This window comes from Patiria miniata, unplaced genomic scaffold (genome assembly GCF_015706575.1).
Source record: "Patiria miniata isolate m_02_andy unplaced genomic scaffold, ASM1570657v1 HiC_scaffold_20, whole genome shotgun sequence".
Lineage (NCBI taxonomy): Eukaryota > Metazoa > Echinodermata > Asteroidea > Valvatida > Asterinidae > Patiria > Patiria miniata.
In genome coordinates, this window is record NW_024037059.1 from 23,292,828 (window position 1) to 23,315,570 (window position 22,743).

General features: G+C 39.9%; 1 protein-coding gene across 1 annotated transcript in view; it reads left to right on the forward strand.

Annotated features, from left to right (window-relative positions):
* LOC119728253 (terminal uridylyltransferase 4-like) overlaps nt 1-22,743 on the forward strand; it is a 147,765-nt gene that overhangs the window by 3,639 nt on the left and 121,383 nt on the right. Inside the window, exons 2-4 of the mRNA XM_038200407.1 lie at nt 13,048-13,288; nt 15,312-15,483; nt 20,416-21,269. Of these exons, the coding sequence (XP_038056335.1) occupies nt 13,151-13,288; nt 15,312-15,483; nt 20,416-21,269 (1,164 nt within the window). The 5' untranslated portion in view covers nt 13,048-13,150. The remainder of the gene's footprint in view (nt 1-13,047; nt 13,289-15,311; nt 15,484-20,415; nt 21,270-22,743) is intronic.

Below are 22,743 nucleotides of genomic sequence, written 5' to 3' on the forward strand. Positions count from 1 at the left end.
GACAGTTGATTTTATATTGATTTTAAAAGATTAAATCTGTTAATCTTTAACGTGTATCACGTGACCCACGATGACGTCATAATGACGTCATAAAAATAATCACATCTTCAGTACGTTGTGTACTCATGTATTCAAATTCAGGTTGATAAAGGTTTTCATGTGGACAAACAGTTCTTGAAATGAATTTGCATAGGAGAATAGTCAACAAATACAAAAATACAATAGAGGTTGTAGGAACAACCACATGGTGTGGGCTATTGAATACTTCGGCATGCACATCAAATTAAATGCATGTTTGACTTTGTCAATATGCCGCTAGAGGACACTCTAACATTGTATGATGTCACCTGTAATATTTTTGTAAAGTGCAGCCTAGGCAGAAATTCACATCATTGAAAGCAAGTTCACACATCTTTTGCCAATTTCAAATTATAAGGCACTTCAGGTTTAGACCGGAAGGGTCATGTGATTTTGCACTTAATACCAAAAATGAAGATCCTGCAATATTGACCTATCGCCGTTTGCGAGTTAACCACGCCCCTTAGACAACGCTATGGAATGTTGTACGCTAAGTTTTGTTCGTCTCAGAATTTGCGCATTCTGCACCATTTGTATATGGTGTAATTGGACAATATTTCACAAGCTGCGTTGACGCGATTCTAACGCGATTCTTCCGCGATGGGTCAATTGTATCGGTTGCCATAAAAAACAAACAAATCTCTATCAGTTGATTTTGTTTTGATTTTCAAAGATTAAATCTAGAAATCTTTATTTGTTTGTAATATGATATTACTATACCTCATAAATATTCATCAGGCAACCATGGCATTTCATTGGGCCATTCTAGCTATTCAACCGTGTGAAAGTTTTTACTATCACCCCGCGTCTTTGTACGCGCGCGTGACGTGCAAAAACCAGGGAGGTACTATCACACACCTGGGTCGCAGCCTTAGATTTGTTCCAGTACTGTGTTATCTCTTTACCAACAGGGCATGTGCTTTACGTGCGTACCCTGAAGAACACCAGTGAGGACAGTTGCATGTGCCAGTCTATTACAGCATACATAAAAAATGGCGACCGGTGGTGCTCGCTTTGCGATTTTACCCGAGGAGGAACTTGATGGAAAATTTATACAATAATAATAAATGCAAGTGTTTTTGCATGAATGTTTAAGTTATTAAATGACACAAACTTAACTTTCAATTCTGTATGTCTCCTTAATTAAATTAAAATAATGTCTCACTTTATCCAAATACTGCACAATCAAAAACATGGTGGAATGGAGGAATGAAGTACCGCAGCAGCTGCCTGATGAATATTTATGAGGTATATTAAAACAAGTACAACGTGTTTTTGCGGTGAAATAGTGAAAACTAATGACTCCTCGGTGTTGAATGATTGGGACTACCGGTATCTCCCGAGGCGAATCATCCAACACCTCGGGGTCATTAGTTTTCACTATTTCTCGGTAAACCATGTTGTATTTGTATACTTGATGACGTCACTGTGACGTCATTACCAGAAAGCTCAAGAGCTATGTTAACTGTTCAATATATAGCCACATATTGATTATATCTCTCACTGTTGATTTTTTGGCAATTTTTAAGGTTTAAATGTCTTTTCATTGTAACTTCCGGTCTGATGACGTCATCATTTTTTTCATGCACAGGTCTTATCTGCATTAAGGTCATCATATATATTGATTTTGAAGCGATTACTGCAAATTTCGCCACACACATCAACTGAAAATGCGGTTTTGACATTTTTGGTGAGCTGCGAAGCTCGTGGGTGTGACCTGAAAGAAACATCACCCCACTATTTTTAAAATAGAAAAACATCACCCCAGAAGAGAATCTTTAGCAAAAGGGCTAAAGGGAACACAGTGCCATCACCCCACAATTCCGTCCGGCCGACACGTCCGGCCGGCCGTCCGCATACAATTACTATGTTGAAATTTTTGGTTCTAGCTAATTTGGTTAAAATAAAAAAGGAAATGCAGTTTACATGTACATGCATCATCTCTATAACTTCCAATTAGGTTCATTTTATGACAGTACATTTTATAATTTTATTGAGGAGTTTTTTACCCCTCAGCCGAGAGGCTCGAAGGGTATTGTCATCTCCTAGGGCGTCCGTCCGTCCGGATGTCCGTTCTGACCATACCCCCCTTGTGGGTGATGTTCCTTTCAGGACACATCACCCCATTATTTTCACAATAGAAAAACATCACCCCAGAAGGGAATCTGTAGAAAAAGGGATAATGGGAACACAATGCTATCACCCCACAATTCCGTCTGGCTGGAACGTCCGTCCGGGCAGCTTAGTTTCTGGATGATAACTTGAGTTACAAATGTTGTTTGGGATTGTAACTTCGGTAGGGGGTTGCCCTTACAAGTAGGCAATTTGGGATTGGTTTTGAGGTCAAAAGGTCAAAGGCCAAGGTCACCGTGGTGAGTTAAAGGTAAATGGTTTCCGGATGATAACTTGAGTTAGAAATGAGATTTTGTTCCTCTAACTTTGGTAGGGGGGTTGCCCTTGGGAGTAGACAAGTTGGGATTGGTTTGGGGGTCAAAAGGTCAAAGGTCAGGGTCACCGTGGTGAGTTCAAGGTAAATGGTTTCCGGATGATAACTTGACTTAGAAATGAGATTTTGTTGTCTTACTTTGGTAGGGGGTTGCCCTTGGGAGTAGGCAAGTTGGGATTGGTTTTGGAGTCAAAAGGTCAAAGGTCAGGGTCACCGTGGCGAGTTCAAGGTAAATGGTTTTTGGATGATAACTTGAGTTAGAAACAAGATTTTGGAGTCTAACTTTGGTAGGGGGTTACCCTTGGGAGTAGGCAAGTTGGGATTGGTTTTGGGGTCAAAAGGTCAAAGTTCAAGGTCACCGTGCTGAGTTGAAGGTAAATGGTTTTTGGATGATAACTTGAGTTACACATGTAGAAATGAGATTTTGCTGTCTAACTTTGGTAGGGGGTTGTCCTTGGGAGTAGGCAAGTTGGGATTGGCTTTGGGGTCAAAAGGTCAAAGTTCAAGGTCACCGTGGTGAGTTAAGGGTAAATAGTTCTGGATGGTAACTTGAGTTAGAAATGACATTTTGGTGTCTAACTTCTGTAGGGGGTTTCCCATTGGTACAGACATGTTGGGACTGGTTCTGGGGTCAAAGGTCAAAGTCACCATGTTGAGTTGAAGGTTAATGGTTTCCGGATGATAACTTGACTCTGGCTGAGGGGTTTCAACAGCAACGCTGTTATTTTAATTCAAGAAAATGTTAAAGTTTTTAATTGTTACATGTACATGTACATACCGGTATAATATGTACATGTACATGTATATACCGGTATTATAACATGTACGTTAAGGAGAATACACGAGAAAGTGTGCATTCGTAATTTAAGAATTCACAAGGCGCAAAGCGCCGGGTAAATTCCTTAATTAAGAATCCACACTTGCAAGTGTATTCTTTGACTTAAACCATTGCGTCTAAGGAAGTAGGGGTTGGAGTAGGGATTTGGGTGGGTGGGTGGGGATGTGTAGGGGTGGGTGGGGATGGGTAGGGGAGGGTGGGGTGGGACGGGTTGGGCGATAGGGGTTGGAGGGGTTTGGGTGGGGTGTGGGATGTATAGGGGGTGGGTAGGGACGGGTAGGGGAGGATGGAGTTTGTGGGTGTAGGGGGTTCGATAGGGAAGGGTGGGGAGGGGCAGGACATAGGGAATGTAGTTGGGTTGGGGTGGGGTAGGGATTGCAGTTGGGTTGGGGTGGGTGGGGATGTATGGGTCGGTATGGGTAGGGGGAGAATGGGGTGGGTGGTGGTAGGGGGTTGGGGTAAGGGAGGGTGGGAGAGATATGGATAGGAGTTTGGGTGGGGTGGGTGTGGGATAAGGTTGGTGATGGTGGTGTTTCTACATGTACATGTATACCCATTCTTTGTGGGGACTACACAAGAGTTCTCCCATGGTTATACATAGTGACCGAAGATGCTGTGAGGGCTGCACAACTGGGTCCTTATTACCCTAACAATGGAAAACTTCCCCATAATGCATGACGGCTAACCCATGTACACATGTATTTATTAGGACATTTGCTGACTTTTTATGTTGGCATTTCAAAACTTACCCCTACACCTTAGCACATCATCCCGAATCCTGATCCTCTCCCATCATGCCCATCCCCAACCCTACCTTCAGCTTCCCTTCCTGCCTTCAACAGCGAGCCATAGCGGCTTTGCCATTCTAGTTTAACCTGCCGCTAGAGGGCGCCCGAACATCTCATGACGTTACCGATAATGTTTTTGTAACTTTATTTCAACATACGCAGAGACTAACATCGCTGAAAGCTTGTTCATATCATCTTCCAATTTCAAATTAGATTAGATAGATTAGATTAGATAAGATTTCTTTATTGTCATGCTCAAATTTACATGAAAATTGATTTCCCATTGTACAATTAAAAATATGTATACATACAATAATTTAAAATGCACAAAACATGACAAATCCAAAATATATTACAACATGTACATGTATACAAAAACACAGTTACTACTAAGGGAATAAATGAGTGTTCTGAAGGTATTATAACACTCTGTTTAAAACCGGTGTGAGTCTGGATGGGTAATTATCACTCATCCAGACTCACACCGGTTTTATAGAGAGTGTTTAATACCGACGGAACACATATTTATTCCCATTCATAAATACCTTTTTGGTCAAAAACCAAATCTTTTTGGTCCAAAACAAGTCAAAAACAAGTCAAAAACTAGACGTTGTTAACCATTTTGTTCAACAATTTTACTTCATGTTTTACGAAACACCCCTCTGATTATAATATGGAATGCCCTCCACAATTTTGTTTGTCGCGCATTCCACCTCCATGGTCGCGCGTACTGCGGGATGTCATGCAAAATGCAGCTGGGCTGGTGTAGTGAGAATTTCGGACCATGAAATACTGATTCACTTGTAGTACATTGCGCATGCATACATGTACGTGAGGAATGTGAACGTTCAACTAATGAAACGTTAAAAGGCACTGGATTTCATGGGAGTCCAAATTTCATGTGACACTGGAAAAGTGTTTAAGACCAGATAGCCATGACTTTATCATCCGTTTAAGGCCGGCCATGTGACGGGCTCTCGACCAATAGGAATGCGTAAACTGTCTTGGGTATTTATCTATATATATAAGAGAGAGTTTAACTCGGCCTCCGAGACGATGTTTGCTCATGAAAGGATCCGAGACCGCGGGCTCCCGCTGCACCAAAATCGCTCCACATCCGTGGAAAAATGCGGAGGGTGTCTTCCGCCGGGTCGGACGCTTCGGGTCGTCCTGATTTTCCCGTACGGACCGGCGATCCTTTTCGTCTATTTTTCGTGACTGCATTTTGCGCAGGAATTTGCCGTCGTGTGCGCTTTCACGTTGACTGCCTGGCTGCCCCCTGTCCTGGCTTTTCTGCGTGTCTAGACTGTGCGAGGTCAGCGGCTTCGACGTAGGGGTTCCGTTTACGTGTTCTACTCGGCCGTTCTGCAAAAGCGTTCACCAAATTGTGGTATGGGGTGACCTTGGTAAAATATTTTTTCTCCATGGTGCGTGGCCACCAAGTGCCCCTATTCTTTCGTATGCTTCGCTTGCCGCCCCTGCGCCGAGTGCAACGAATACTCAGAAGGACTACACATTAAGTATGCCTTGCGCGGTGTGACCAATCGAAAGTCTACACTGCGTGGTATTTCCGGGCTATGCAAAACTGTCGATGGCAACGCGTACTGCAGCCTGCTCCACACCCTGGAAACGAGGTTGGGTCTACGGTGCTCGCTATTTGAAGCGCAAGCATGTGACGTGATAGAGTGCTGTTGCTTCCATAATGTGTTTACAGCTCCATGCTTCCACCACCAAGGCTGAGCGTTGTGAGTTCGCTGCCCGCCACGTATAATTCAGTGTCGTGTTATAATTTCGGGGGCCTGTTTTGGGTCAACGAAGGATCGCCGCGGTCTCGGATCCTTTCAGAAGCAAACATTTCTCGGAGGCCGAGTAAAACTTGCTCTTATATATAGATGGTTGAACCAACTTGAATAAAAGTTGCATCGCAGACGGTCTCGCAAATTGTAAGAAGTTCAAGTTTACGTTTGTTGAAGAGTCCAATACTGAAACTTAATTATGACCTTCCTCCATGATTCAGACCGTTTGTAATTTTTTGGTAACACTCAACATTTTCATTTTAAATGACACCTTCACGTTTTATTGCATTATGATTTATTGTCAAACTCTACAACCAGCCTTCGCCTGTGTACTACAGTAACCTTTTCACTATGTTTTCCAAATGCAACTGCCTCACAAAAAGCCAATTTAACAGACCAACGGCAACATTTACAGACAGTTGCCATGGTACATAATTATCATGTGCGTACATCGACGGGGGACAGGGGACCCCCCCCCCCCACACACACACACACAGATTTTGAGGGGGGACATTGTTTGGTCTCCCCCCCCCCACACTTTTTCTTCCCCAAATAAAAATATTGTAGCCTACAATAATGATTCTATTGCTCAGAATACATGTAGCTGATTCAATTACTCAAAACTCAAAACTTTCACAGATGATCTTTTGCTCAAATTGGTTTTAGTGATCAGAAATTGCCTCAGATCACACCACAGAAATTGCTATTCTTTAACTGCATGTCTCCCCAACTATATCCCCCATTTACATTTAACTCCCCACATTTTCATCCCCAACACTACGCCCTACCCGATCTATGATCGGGTAAACCAGCTTGTGTATATATAATCATAAAAGCTCTAGGAGCAGTAAAATAGGATTTCGGGCTGTGGGGTGATTAGGGAAGGAAATGAGGAAATAGGACGGGACAGGATGGAAACAGCTGGGTCTGGCAATGTACAAAATGTATAGGGCAGGGTATGATTGACGGTGCCCGATTGGGTGCTTTTGCCAGCCCAACTTTTGAGTCTCATATGACGTCATCAAAAGTAAAAAATGCGCTTCCGTTAACAAGATGTCATATAAACTTGTACAAAACACTGGTAAACACTTAAGAATACATTGGTCCATCAAACAGCCATTACATGTGGCTCAATAGTTAACATAAAACAGTCGTAAAACCAAACACTCAAGAGGCGAGCTAAATATTTGGCGGGAGTTCCCTTTTGCACGCAATGATCCCCATGACCCTTTGTGACGTCATAATGACGTAATTGTAAAAAAGCACATCAGCAGTGGGTTGTGCATTCATGTATTGACAATTGAAGTTCATTTATGTTTTCATTTTGACAAACAGTTCTGGAGAAGAAATTGTCTTGAAGAATAAAATGAAGAATAGTACATTCGTACAATAACAATAAGGCCCAACACCTAATAATCACACAATCTATACCAAGCACGAAATGAGACGAAAGGGTACCCCCCTCCCAATCTCCCAATGCAAACCCTAGACTATTGTTACCTAACACCCCCTAAGATATCTCAATAGAATTCCTGAGATTCTGGTAACACAATGACCAACACAAAGGAGGGGGGTGGGGTTCCCTCCGTCTCATATTGTGCTACAAATGACAAAATCGTTGTGAAATTGGTGCGAAATCATTGCGACATCAGTGTTGTGGGTCTCGAGACCGGTCTCGGTCTCGAGACCACTTTTTGCCGGTCTCGGTCTCGGGAGCTGTGATCTCGGTCTTGGTCTCAGTCTCGGCCCTCTTTGGTCTCGATATTTTGGCAGGTCTCGAGTCGAGACCAGCCAAAAAGTGAGGGGGGCGGAACCGCCCCGGCCCTTTTAGGGTTAAGTAAAGAATCAGTTTAGGGCAAATGTGACTGCAGTGTGATGCTAATGGACATGTCTCTCATCACTTCCTAGTGAGTGAGGCAAAGTCCAGTCACCATTGCTCCTCTTCTTATTTCTCGTTTTTATTGTGGGACGATCTGAAACAAACACTTCATAGCCATCCTCATTGATTCCAAATACAACTGAGATTTAAATCTTATGAATCAAGACTGAAACATTATTTTTACCGTCAGATTTTGTATTTTGAATATGGTGAACAATTCAACTCTTTTTCCCTAGAAATATTGGTGATTTTTTTTCTATTTTCCTTTTCAATTTTTCCTTTATTCATGGAGGCGGGAAACGTTGTTTTGTTTTTTCCATTATATTTATTAATGGATATTCATCAATTCGTAGACTGTTAAATTGGTATTAGTGGTGGACAGCTGAATTTTGTGATCTCTTTATTAAAATAGACACGACTTGGGAATAGAGTATGCAAATTACGTGAAATGTTCACAGTTACTACTCAATAACATGTTCTTTATCCCAGTTATATTTTTTACAAAATGGAGCGTGCCATTTTTTTTTTATCATACGGTCACTTTCTGTTTGACTCGCCATGTATTCATCTTTTCATCTGTGATAAACACAAATTGAGCTACTGCCATGGTCACACAAAAATAGAGTCTAATTGCCTGCCTCGTCTCCTTCCTAAATGTCAATTGCATTTGCATGAGTCGAGAAGAATTGTGTACCATTAATCGCTATATGCTGTTTACGACCATCACAATAAACTATTAATATATTGGCAATATGTCAATATTGCCATATTATTGCCATGCCATATTTTCAATGGGGAGCGCCAATAAAATCCTAAATTCATTCACACTATATTAACTAATGCGCCCTTGTCACGACTACTTCTTTAGGGGAAGACCGTTCGCATGTACATCACAATCCTTCTTTTTGCTAATGCAATTTTTTTTTACGGAATTTATTTTTTTGGGGGGGGCTAGACAAAATTTTGGGGGGGGGCTACAGCCCCCCCCCCCCCCCCCCCCCCCCCCCCCGTAGAACCGCGCCTGACATATTATGGTTTTTGATGTTGAAGCAAACAAGGCCTGAAGCATGCATACGCAAAAAGATTTCCGTAAAAGGTTGGTGTCCTGCGTTGCAATGCCCATCCAAACAAAACATTCAAACGTTGTCCCATTTCACTCCATAAATCTACCCGAGAACTATGGGGGCTTTGCGAAGCAGAGCCCCATAGAATGTTCAGAAGATGGAATTTTGCGTCGGGGTGATGTAAATCAAAGTAGGTTTTGCCCTTCAACAATGTATATATACACTGTATACTCAGTGTGTTACCTCCTGAGTGAAAGTTGGAAAAAATCACTCAGGTGGGACTTAAACCCACGACCTCCTGCTTTCTAATGCAGATGTCTTACCTCTCCACCACCGAGCTAACGGGATCAGTTGGCCGGTTCGAATCTAATGTACATAGCAGCGGGTACCGCATAAACTATTCATAAGACAGAATTTTTGTGTCGGGGTGATGTAAATCAAATTAGGTTTCTGCCCGTTAGCTCGGTGGTCGAGTGGTAAGACATCTGCACTAGAAAGCAGGAGGTCGTGGGTTCGAGTCCCACCCAAGTGATTTTTTCCAACTTTTACTCGGGAGGTAACATACTGAGTATACAGTGTATATATTGGTGAAGGGCAGAACCTAATTTGATTCCCATAGAAATGGGTAAACGTTTTTTATAACTGCTACATTTAATGTAAAAAAAAATACATGAAAATGCCCACAGTGCTCAAAAACCACTGTTAAGGTTGCTAAAACCCGCTGAAAATTTCGCCTCTAGACTTGTTTAATACTTTATACATTGCATAAAAATTCTAAATAGTGTAATTTAAATCAAAGCTAATCTAAAACAGAAGAGCAATTACACTGCAACTACACGTCTGAACACTAGCTTTTAGCCATGTCATGATTACCGAAATTAAATCATGTGGTCCTCTAAGTTTCTTCTCCCCGCCTGTACAACAATATTTGAAGAAGGCACATCATTTGTAAACAAATGACAATGAGCATGCGCCAATTCTTTTTTTATTGGTCTCTTGCAAGACACATTTTTTATCTTCTGCTTTTTTAAAACTACATCATTAATTACAAAGGTTTAAGGAAAAGCTTCCTTTTATTTTCTATATTCTAAACATCCTTGTAAATGTAATGTAAGACGAAAAACTCTGTTTCGTAACAATCAGCCACTGAACATGCAGAGAATATGTAATTTGGAATTGGTACCTACAGTGTGAAGTGTAATACATACACATGCCAATGATTGCTGTCACCCAGTGATGCCACGTGCGGCAGTACACAACCGAAAGATTTAATTGACAGGACTTGTGCACTCTGTGTTGTCATTTTGGTACTTCGGCTTTGCTTCGGCTTTGCTTCGGGAAAATAGAATGTCCATGGATCACCTCGGGAGGCTAGTTTTACTACACCACTCAAAGCATTCAATATTTGTATATGTGGAGAGTGGGTTTCAGGATATAACTGTACCATTGTACCGGGTAGCTTAGTGTGAAGTGCCTGCATGTAATTAAAATTTAAATTATGTTCCAAATAAACATTTTAATTTCAACGTAGCGACATACCTGTGTTTTCTTTATTACATTCACCAACATAAAAACTTGATAAAATACTTGACCTGGACATACTTGACTCAACATAGTTCCTATCCCGAAGTCAGTCGATCTCACAAGGGCAGATGATTATAGAGGAATCAGCCTCAGCTCTGTGGTTGCCAAGGTCTACAATCAGATGATTCTGAATAGAATCCGCCCAGTTCTCGATCCTCTGCTGCGCAAAAACCAGAACGGCTTCAGAGAGAAGAGGTCCACAGTCTCACAGATATTGGCTCTGAGAAGGACCATCGAAGGAGTTAACAGGAAGCATCTCCCAGCTGTGATGACCTTTATCAACTTTAGGAAGGCGTTTGACTCGATCCACCGAGGGAAGCTCATGGAAATTCTGCAAGCCTACTCTTGCGCCCTATTTATTTGTCATCGCCCTAGACTATGCTCTGAGGCGAGCAATCATGGGGAGGGAGGAGCTGCTGGGTTTCACTCTCTCACCTTTCACCAAGGCAAAGCAGACGGGTGAGTGCTGTTGTAGAGACCGACTTTGACTTTGGGGATGACATCACTCTGGTCTCGGATTCAGTGCAAAAGGCACAAGCTCTGCTTCTCAGCGTGGAAAGAGAGTGCAAAAAGATTGGCCTGCAGATCAATGCCAAGAAGACGGAAGTCATGTGCTTCAACATCGACACTGGGGATGTGAAAATCAACACCAAGGATGGCACTACCCTAGCTGTAAGAGAAGATTTCATATACCTGGGCTCCCACATCAGCTCAACAGACAAGGACATCCGAGTAAGGAAAGCACAGGCTTGGAAGGCTTGCCAAAACCTCAAGAAGATCTGGAGGTCTATGATGCCGGATAAACTCAAACGAGCTCTATTCCGTGCATCCGTGGAGTCCATCCTACTCTACAGCTCTGAGGCATGGACCCTTACTACAAAGCAAGAGGCTCGACTCGATGGCTGCTACACTCACATGCTGAGGATGGCTCTAGACGTGAGTTGGAGAGACAAAGGCAGGAATGAGGTGCTCTATGGCAACCTGCCAAGGATCTCTACAACTATCAGACTTACGCGTCTGCGATTGGCTGGTCACTGCGTTCGGCATCCAGAGATAGCTGCAAGCCAACTCATCTTATGGGAACCCACTCATGGAGTAGCCTCTCGAGGTGGGCAGACGCTAACCTACGTGGACCAGCTGCGTCGTGATACTGGGCTACCTTCCACAGCCGAGATCAGGACGGCCATGGGAGACTGTGATGTGTGGCGTGCCTTTGTTGCAGTCTGACGAGAGTCGACTTGATATGACCTTGATTCAATTTAAAAAACAAAGAGTTTTGTCTCAAAGACCATTTTGCACCATAAACAGCATAAAATATGCTTAAAGGTATCTCTAATGCTTGAGGGGCTTTGGTTTAAGATAAACAGTTATCAATAAAATCAACATTATCAAGCAAAAGTCAGTTTGGGTATAGTTTGGGTGACTTGGGATAAAAAAAACTTGGTTACTCAAGTTACATTTTTGGTTACATTACAAAAGTTATTCACGTTACAGAATTTAGTTGGCTTTTATCCTAAAATGTGTGTATTAGTATCAACAAAAGACTTATATTTATATCAGTGTTCATGCGAAGGAGGTAACTCACGTTACATTTTCAAAAAAAGTATAAAATGCTACTTTTTGATATTTAAAAATGGATGACAGCTGTGAATTTACATATGTTTCGGAGATTAAGATTATCATTCATGCTAGAAATAAAGTGGTGATTGAAATTTCTCTAATTGCATTTATAGCAATCAAGGTTTAAACTTTACCAAATTCTTAGAGTTCTTTGCAGTAACAAATTATTTTTCACTTTACGACACGATTTCTCAAAAAATGTTTGATAAGATTGGGTTTTCTTTGTTAATTTCACATACTTGAATGTATAATCTGTAATAAAAATGTGAAACTGGGTTAAAAAAATTTACTTTTTTTTCTTAGCCATGTCCATCAAACTGTGGAATTGCCAACTTAAAGGGAATGTACAACATTTGCTTTTGCTGCAATTTAAGAAATAAATGGATTCATCAGAAATAAATGGATTGGAGGATTAGTATGTTATAGCAAATATTGTTACACTGACCGGTTTCACGTTTTGGGTGCATAGATGCTGGAAAAACCAAGAAAACCAATCATATTCTTGTAGTCTGTTTCCCTGACCCCACTTAAGATAAAACGGATCAATTTATAGACTTTGGGGAATTGTAAGATCAGAGAATCAGTCTAGCAGGCTTGTAGTCTTCACAGCTGTGTAATCAATTTCAAAGAAAATGCAGACGATCAAAATATGAAAAATTAGGAGCACCTTAAACTTTTATCACCTGTTTTGCTTGCCTTTCCTCTCAGTAGAGATTTTTTTTCTATTATTTATTACCGCTAGATGAATGCCATAGAAATTTGTGCCTCGTAAATGCCAGTCTCTTATTATTAATTGTTAATTTTAAATTTGTCCAAAGTGTTTTTGAAATTGAAACGTAAATTAATGCACTGAGAAAAAATACATTTTATTGAATTCAAATTAATACATTTGTATGTAATTGATAAGTTGTATTGATAAATTTCCTGCTTTCCTATTTGTACATTTTTTGATAGTGGTTTCAGATGTGAACTAAGTACAAGTTCACTCTCTGCCCTCAAGACATCAAAGTTACTCGCTGAATACCGGCAGTTGGATCCTCGAGTGTATTTGCTAGCCATGGCTTTTCGGTACTGGGCAAGACTTTGTGGCTTGGACAGTCAGTCAGATGGCAGTATGCCTGCATATTCATTTGTCTTGATGACTATCTTCTTCCTTCAGCATTGCGACCCACCAGTAGTTCCAGTTCTCCAAGAGGTTCGAAGAGGTTTTTTTTTTCGTTTTTTTTTTCTCGTTAACATTCACAAATTTTAACTTGCATTTATTTCTTCAGTGTATCTGGCCTTAAGATTTATTTTTGTGTTTTGTGAAATTAGCTTCAGAAACTACTCTGTAAAATTAGTTAGTGTATTATTATTTTTTTTTTTTTTACCAATTACCGATAAATATCTTTGCTGCAGATGTTACAGCTACATGTATCTGAAAGACTAGTGGACAATTTTAAAGACACGTGGAAACACTGGCAATAACCCAGAATTGTACCGGTACCTAAAAACCTTGCTCAAAGTGAAGAAAAGACTAGTACTTTTATACCGTGGGAAATTATTCCTCCTAAAATGGTATCATTCGAAAGATTTTTTATGTGCTCATACAAAAATCAAATAATTTGATACCTGTTTTAATGAAGTAATGTAAATTTATCCCTATATTATACAATATAGTATGGTTTGAGGGTGGATAGTCGATATTATACAACACCTGAATAAATCCCCGTCATCTGATTGGTGAATTGTAGATCACGTGACATATTATTATTCGGTATAATGCACGGTGCGACCATGCGTTATACCCATGCGTTATACCGTTTCACTTTGCGCTTGTTCCATGACGCGGTATTTGCGTGCAAAATGCATGCTGGTGTGCGCGATCAGCGTAGCGCGTATTGTTCCAAAGAGCCAGCGCTACAGCGTTTGGTTCAAACATTTTCGTGAAGGGGTAGTTCAACATCTTTGAAATCAAATAAATTGTAGTTTATAATTTACCAATCAAATGACGAGAATTTATTCAGGTGTTGTATAAAACAAATAACGAATGTTTTACGTTCGTGCGATGGAAAGAATAATTTCATTCGGTGACAGATTGAATGTTCTATTCCACTCGGCTTCGCCTCGTGCAATAGAACATTCAATCTGTCACCTCATGAAATTATTTTTACCATCGCACTCACAAACATTCGTTATTTGTATATTAGCTCCCAAAGGTATCAGAAAGTTAGTTTCGCCGAGGGAGCTTGTTTGACTACTTGCAATACCGAGGTAACCTAATATCGACTAAGTCCAGTTCCCAGACCAAAAGATTCTGACTATTTCTGATGAATGTTAGGTCAGGCTGCTGCTTGTATCTTTACAAAATATATATACAGTCATGTGACTAAAGAAGGAATGCCTCCTTTTTCTTACAGAAATATCAAAATCTACAACATAACTGTACGGTATATGAAGCAAGTGATTTATTTTATAAATTTGATCGGAACATTAAAAACTATAAGTGATAAAGCGAATTCGGAAACAAAGCCAAGCTTTGAAAAATGTCATCTTGTTTATTTTTAGCTGTGGTTACTGCCTGACCTACAATTTAGATGTGAGCATCAGGAATAATTTTCGGGTCTGGGAACCAGACTTATATCGACTTTCCACCCGAAATAAACCATGTTGTATTTGTTTTACTATACCTCATAATATACTATATTCATTTGCCGAATTTTTCCCGTTGCAGTATGCACCGCGTGAGAATAAAATCTTTGGAGAAACTTGTCCAGCTCACCAGAAGAATATTTTTCCTCAACCTCAGAAAAGTTCAGTTTGTTTGCAATACAGTAACTCCTGAGAGTTTATACCGCATTGTGGGCATCTTTTGTAATAGAGGATGCATCTTTATTGTCCACAATATTCTCCAGTTCAGCATCATTGAGCTCGGGAAAACAGTAACTAACATTTACGCGTGCAACCAACATTCTTTTCATTTGGCGATGTTTGCGCATGCGTATTACACCCATGGGACAGATTGCTTCGTAAAGCACATGCATAGTAGACTACGCATGCATATTTACCCTTTGCGTGAATACTCGAGCATGCGCTGGGTAAACAACAAAAATAGCATTTGGCACGTGATGGTGAATGGACCATTGAGAGTTCGGCTCTTGATCATGAATTTGTATTAGGCACTGGTTTAGAAATGTGTATATCATATTTTTTTTGTATATACATGTATGTGTTTAAAGGATGAAACTTTGGAACGCCAAAACACTGACACCCTTGGAGAATTGTGGATCAAGATGCTACAATTCTATACAGTCGACGTGGCAGTGGAGGAAATGGTCATCTCTGTGAGAAAACGGGAGCCTATCAGTAGAGAAGAGCTAAAGATTCCTAATAGAAGGCTTGTTATTGAAGGTAGTCAATTTTTTATGTTTAAATATTTTATTCTGTTCTAGTGCTCACTAACTTGATTGAGTATTGGGACAACCTTGTCTATGACAAAGGAATATAAGTGGGATAAAGCAATCTTTAACAATGGAGGACAGGTGTGGCCATTGTCAATGTTCTGAGCCATAAGACAAGGTGCAATAAAAGTGGCAAGATGGTGTAATCAAACTTTGTTCTCAATACATTTCTACCCCCCCAAAAAAAAAAAATGAAAGGGAAAAAAGGGAGGGTTGTACACAATAGTTTTATTAACTTCCAAATTGCCAATGGGTCGTATGTATAAAAACTAGCATTTGCTATTTTTAAGTATTTACTTGCATTTGTATGAATAAAAATGAAGCAAATGCTTTTACTTGAAAGCATTTGCTGAAAGCTAAAAATATTTACTCTTTACTTGTTAGCAGTGTTGTAGTCGAGGCCCTAACCTCCGAGGCCACAACCTCCGGGGCCAAGGCCGAGGCCACCATCTCCAAGGCCAAGGCCGAGGTTGAGGCCAGCTATTAAAACACGTAATAAAATATAAATCACTAAAACAAGGCTAAAATTTTGTTAGATTTGTAACATCTTTTTAGTTGAATTCACTGAGTTTTGGAGTGCCCGGCTTACAAACTTTACAGCTTGCAATGTGTTTCCTCTTACCATGATCTTCAAATTCTTTGTAGCCATTGTATCCAAATAGGATGATCCAAGAATTTGTGATCATTTTGATGAACTGAGTGATATCATGCACGCACGTGGAAAGCTGAAGTGTAGGACAGACATGCATGCGAAGAACGGGTTGGTTCCCTGTCCCATTATCGCTTTGGCTACTGCACTTGTGACGTTCACTCATTCAGGGACGTACGTCGGACGAGTGTAGCTTGAATTTCCAGCGTTAATGGCTAATGACGTCATTGGCGTGACATGGAGAGATTCGCCAGTAGCACTGGAACGAAGCCCCTTACTTAGTTGGCGGTTTTTGCTATTTTTGCAGATGATTTCAATTTCTGTTCAAATTACAAATAAAAAGTCCCCTATGTGACTGTAGATTTATCCTTATTGCAGCAGAGGATCCATGCAAAATGCGAAAAGAATCAAGTCGAGCAAGATAAAAAGAGATATTTTCAGTGCAACTTCCGGGTGTGTACAAAAAAAATCCCCGGTTCATAAACACACACACGTGCAGGGCCTGCGCCAGGGCCGTATATGTGTGGACAAAATCGCATCCGAAGATCATTCACAACAGTCACAGGGCCGTATCATATTATTAATGTGGAGTAGAACAGCCAACAGCCCTTGGTCTACAGACTGTACTGTGTATGTCGAATGTAATACTGACCCGGCAGCAGTAACATGTACTACTCAGCATAAATAATCGAGGCGCCCTGTGATTAGCTGTTCTGATCTTCGGATGCGATTTTGTCCCCGCATATATACGGCCAAAGCGCAGCCTAGGCAAAGATGCTACGTACGTGAGTACGTTCAATGCAACCATTACCAGTGTTCATTCGTGCGTACATTGTGTATGCTTTCGTTTTATGGAACCCACTGCAGCAGAATCTCGAAGGTTTGATATCGTAAAAAATTATAATTAGTTGAAATAGAAACACAGAGCCTGCTTCCACCAATTCGCCGAGGCTGGAAGGCTCCGAGGCCTCCAGGACGAGGCCATGCACTCAGAGGCCGAAGCCGAGGCCATGAAAATCGGCCTCGAGGCCGGCCTCCAACACTGCTTGTTAGCTTTTGCCACACTAGAAGTGTTTACTTCATTTCGTATGAATAAAAAGGAGTAAATGCTTCAAATTTCAAATATTTACTGGTAATTTTTTCAAGGCTGGGTTGGGGCAACATTGAAAATATAACGCATACACTTCTGTGCAAAAAAAAATGCTTCATTTGTTAATATTAATCCCCCCAAAATTAACACAAAACATTAATAAACTACATATAATACCGTATACTGTATTTTGTATAACATTTATGCAAAATTTAAATACTTTTTTATTATTAATTTCATTACTAGAAGAAACGATAATTTTGCATTTTGTTCATAATGTGAGAAGTGTTAGCGTGATATTCAGTGCGGTATAGAATAATTAAGGATACATTTTATCCAACGGCACCCTGGGGACTGAACAAACTGAAATCATTTTTTTAAAGTTTATTAGGTCACCAATCTTTGCAAAGTATTATAATATTACTAAATGTACCATTAGGGAGACATGTTATCATAATTTCTTCGATAATAGGGAGACACCGGTCATTAGGGAGACACATAACTGTCTCACTAATGGCACAGCCCCCCTTTAGAGGCAAATTTTACTGTTGCAATTGAGTTATATTTGTTGCTCGTGGTCTATTTAGTAAACATACCGACATTCATGGAAAAAGGACAAGGAAATATTGGATTAGGGCACATTTAAGTATGAAAAATTTTGTGCACCAGTCTATGGGAAAGTCTAATGACCTGTTCCCGGTAATTATTATTTTTTTATATTTCAATTAACAAAACTCTATGTGTATTGAATTTTGGTATGATTTTACCCGTTTTAACACGTGTCTGTGATTTTTTATGCAGTTGTGACATCTACAGGACACTGTGGACCTTTATAATTTCCATGAATGATGAAAGTATATTTCTGTATTCTGCAACTGGCAAAAAGTGTCATGATTTCTGCTGGTTTTGAGGATCAAATGTACTACTACATGTACTGTATGCATCACCTTGAATTGGACTATTACCCTACGTGTAAAATGTTGATTTATTCGGTTGAGTACCGGGACGAATTAGAATAAATCTACTTTAGCATTGATATGTAAATGAGATATGGTAGAGTGGTTAAGGGCGGGTAATTTGAATAGCAGGATTTGAAATTAGCGGTAGCCCACTAGCCAAATGCTAGTCAAAACAGCGGCGGGCTAGTCAAACTATTCCTTAAGTAGCCTGGCTGGCGAGTGAAAAAAATTATTGGGATACGCAGGGTTTGACCTTAAATTTTTTGTTCACTAGCCAGCCGGGCTACTGAAACAGACTCCTAACTAGCCCGCATGTTTTTTTCTTTTATAGAGTGTCTCATATATTTTAATAGAATTTGGTTATATAAATTAATAAATTATTATTATTACTATAACAGCATAAACAACAATGTGCATACATGTATAACATGTATAGAGCCTGACATTTTGACCCCTGGTGGTGCGCACCAGGGGCCCTCGAAAAGGAAAATTAACGTGAAAAAGTCAAAGTTTTTGAAATTGGAATTGCATGTGTGGACACTGAAAAATCACATGACATGAAAGAGAAATCTCGTGCCAAAATTGACCTCTCACTTCCGAAAACTTCCGTGTGGACTCATGGAACTCGATCACTTATTCAAGCATGACAATTTGTGAAATAATTTTGTGGCGGTCAATGGGTAAAAACTGAAACAGGAGACAAAAATTTCTTTTGGAACGGACAATTTTTTGAACAAACTTGAAGGAGTTATTTTCATTTACAAACAAATCTAAAAGGACCGTTGATCAGAACTGTATTAAAACGTGATCCAAACGAGCCTGAATAAATCTGGAATCCGTCAGATGTAAGTAGGTAAATATTCGCGTCGTTATCAGTTTCGTTCTCACGCAAGTACGCGATGTGAATACAGACTTGATCGAACAAGGAGACATAAGTACGAAAATAGGTTGTAAGGAATTTACCCATTTCCAACTGATGTCTCATCTATTCTGAGGCAATTCTGTCAGTGTTTTAATAAACAGATCTAATAATTTAACCCTTTTCAACAGTTGATCAAATTTCACGCAAATTGATACAGGTTTGCTTTCTGAATTTAATGATTTCTTCCTGTCATTTCATCTTTGCCGTATCCAGCGGGCTACCGCTAACTTCGAACCCTGGATACGGCAAAGATGGAAAGCTCATTTGGATCACGTTTTAATACAGTTCTCATCAACGGTCATTTAGATTTGTTTATAAATGAAAACAACTCCTTCAAGTTTGTTCAAAAAATTTTGTCTCCTTTTTCAGTTTTTACCCATTGACCGCCACAAAATTATTTCATAAATTGTCATGCTTGAATAAGTGATCGAGTTCCATGAGTCCACAGGGAAGTTTGCGGAAGTGAGAGGTTAATTTTGACACGATATTTTCCTTTAAGTCATGCGATTTTTCAGTTTCCACACATGCAATTCCAATTTCAAAAACTTTGACTTTTTCACGTTAATTTTCCTTCTCGAGGGCCCCTGGTGCGCAAAATGCGAAAGTATTGTTTCTTCTAGTCATGGAATTATTAATAAAAAATTTTTGAATTTCGCATAGTGTTATTCAAAATAAAGTGTGTGGTATTAATTAAAAGTAGTTTATTAACTTTACTCCTTTTCATTCATACAAAATGAAGTAAACACTTCTAGTCTTGCACAAGCTAAAAAGTATTATTTATTTTTTTAATTAGCTTTTAGCAAATGCTTTTACTGGAAAGCATTTGCTAAAAGCTAATTAAAAAAAAAAAATCTTTTTACTTCATTTTTATGCATACAAATGCAAGTAAATGCTTAAAAATAGGTAGTAAAAGCACATGCTAGTTATTATACATACGGCCCAATACTTAAATAGTTCTGTTTTTTGGTTGCTTTTCTGGGGGGGGGGGGGGGCAGGCAAGCGCCCCCCCCCCTTGCCTCCCCCTCGCGACGCCCATGCATATTGATCAATAAAAGTCGAATGGGGTCATTTTATCTTAAATTTTAAACTTTTTAACTTTTATTTGAAACCTCCAACTAGGCAAGTATAAACCTTACTCATTCCATCAAAATTACTTCCAAAAATTTAGATAGACAAAAGATCTATTATCAGATTGTTTATCTAAGTAGTTGATAATTCTTGAGTAACATTTTACTTTTTAGTTTCTGTTTTGTGTTCCTTAGATCCCATTGCCATCAACAAGAAGAATATTGCCAAGTCACTTAGCTCCAACACTGTTTTTCAGTACCTGATTGACCGACTTCAACAGGCTTTGCTTTATTTTGGCAAACCACAGAAGGCTGCATGTACATGTAGAAGTAATGCTGTGAGTGGTTCAAAAGCAACCAAGACAACAAATGCTAGAATTGACAGTTCAAAGGCCATCCAGACCAACAGAAAAAGCTCAGAGGATACAGTGACCAAGAATGTGGATACCATGAATACAAGTATTCAAACCACCAAGCAATGCATTGAATTGGACACTAAAGATGAGATAGCTAACCTTGAACAAATACCTATCGGTAACACAGGTGTGAGCAGGGCTATACCAACAATATCAATGATGAGTGGTCTTTCAAGAAACTTACAGTTGCCACCTTCCAAGGACTCTACCAAGTCTGTATCAGCAAAACTGAAAGGAAAGTCAGGGAATGATTCGGAGCTGGAGTCTGCTTGCAGGAAAAGTACCATTGGAAGTGACTCTGATATTGAGGATTCGCTAGTTACTGATTCCACTGAAAAGGATGGTTCAACAAGTGATGTTGACCTTCTTGATGGACATTTAAATACTGCGCGTTTGCAAAATTGCATTGTACCAGACAAACAGTATTGTTCAGCTGGATGCGGGGATGACGTTATGAGGCAGCAACAGGTGAAAAGCATTGTTGAAGTTGATACACAGACAGACATGAGCAAGTCTGAGATTTCTCTCTGCCATCATCATTTCAGATATGCATTTAATGAAAAGATTCTAACTGGTGGCATAAAAGTCGTCGTCATTTGCAATGGTTGCGGAAAAGAAGGACATAAAGTTGCAGTAAGTATTTGTTCATTTTCTTAAGATTGTGCCTTTTATAAAAAAAAAATTGAAACTGTTTGGATAGAATCTTTTTGAAGTGAAGATCAAAGGATGGCAATTTAGTTTGCAGAACTGGCATGTTCGTGTAGCTTACATGCAATTATCCATCTTTTCCCCATAACATTTGATTGAAAGTACTGGTCTCTTCAAGCAGTTTATCAGATTTAGGAAACAGAGCATAAGGTATGAACATTATTCATGTGACCCTGTGAGGACATTGACTGGAAGAGTAGTACAGTGAGTGTGACTCGGACTACCGATATGTTGACATCATCTGTTCCTACCCGACTGCCTGTGTATGTCACTCTGACGTTATTTTAAGATGGCTTTGACCTCAAGCTTTTCAGAATTTTGGGGATGAATGCTCCAGATAAAAACAATTTCGGTGTCAGTATAAAACAGTTCACTTAACATGCTAAATTCACCTTATCCTGACAGTGCATGGTTCCGTCCAATAACAATGGCGGTTTAAAAGGGGATTTAAACAAATATTTTCTGGAAAAATTGAAACATATTGCAAAAACCTAGGAATGATTTCATCACAATAACTCAAGTTACACTACAGTATTTCAGGAACCTTGATGGGTAACTTGCACAGTCATTTCTTTTTCCAGGGATACGTGATCCTTCAACCTTGTAATCGCACTGACAATTGGATGCGAACTAGGGTTCGTCGATATCAGAATTTCAATAATTGATATATCGGAAATCCATATATTCGATGTATCGATTATCTCCATGTATAAGTTAAAGGCCATAAGGATGACACTTGATATCAAGAAAAACCAGTGTTGTTGACTTGAGTCGCTGATTCGGACTCAAGCCGGACTCAATACGCTATTTTTTGACTTGAGACTTGACTTGACTTGAAAAAAAATATGACTTGGAACTTGCTTTGACTCAAATAAATTTGACTTGCTGACATTAACATGTTTCTTAAAGTTACCAAAAAAACACAAACCTCTGGGCGTTCATGCGTACTAGCATAGTCGGTTGAAAAGAATGCAGATATACATAGCGAATTAGCAACCAGCACGCGATAGCTGGGCATCCTAAGCCTGCCACACGTCATGTACATGACTAGTACTATGCGTGTGTTATGGACAACGTATCATACCCGACCTCGTGCATGCGAGGTGAAGTTTGTGCCGTGCATAGTCTGAGTACCATCCGTTGTTAAGCCCCTGTCACATAGTAGCGAATAGAGCTAACTTATGCCTAGTGTACTGAATTTTTCTCTCGAAATTTGGCAAAGTCCAGATACGCTCAAATTCTCGGCCCAAATCTTCTTTTTTTTTTAGCGAACTCCTGACGTATAAGACGAATGCCCAACGAATGAGGAACAAATGCTGAGCATATAACTAGCGTCCATAGTAACAAATGACAGCACATGCGTAGCGTCCATCCAACGAATGCTGAACATACGCAACGA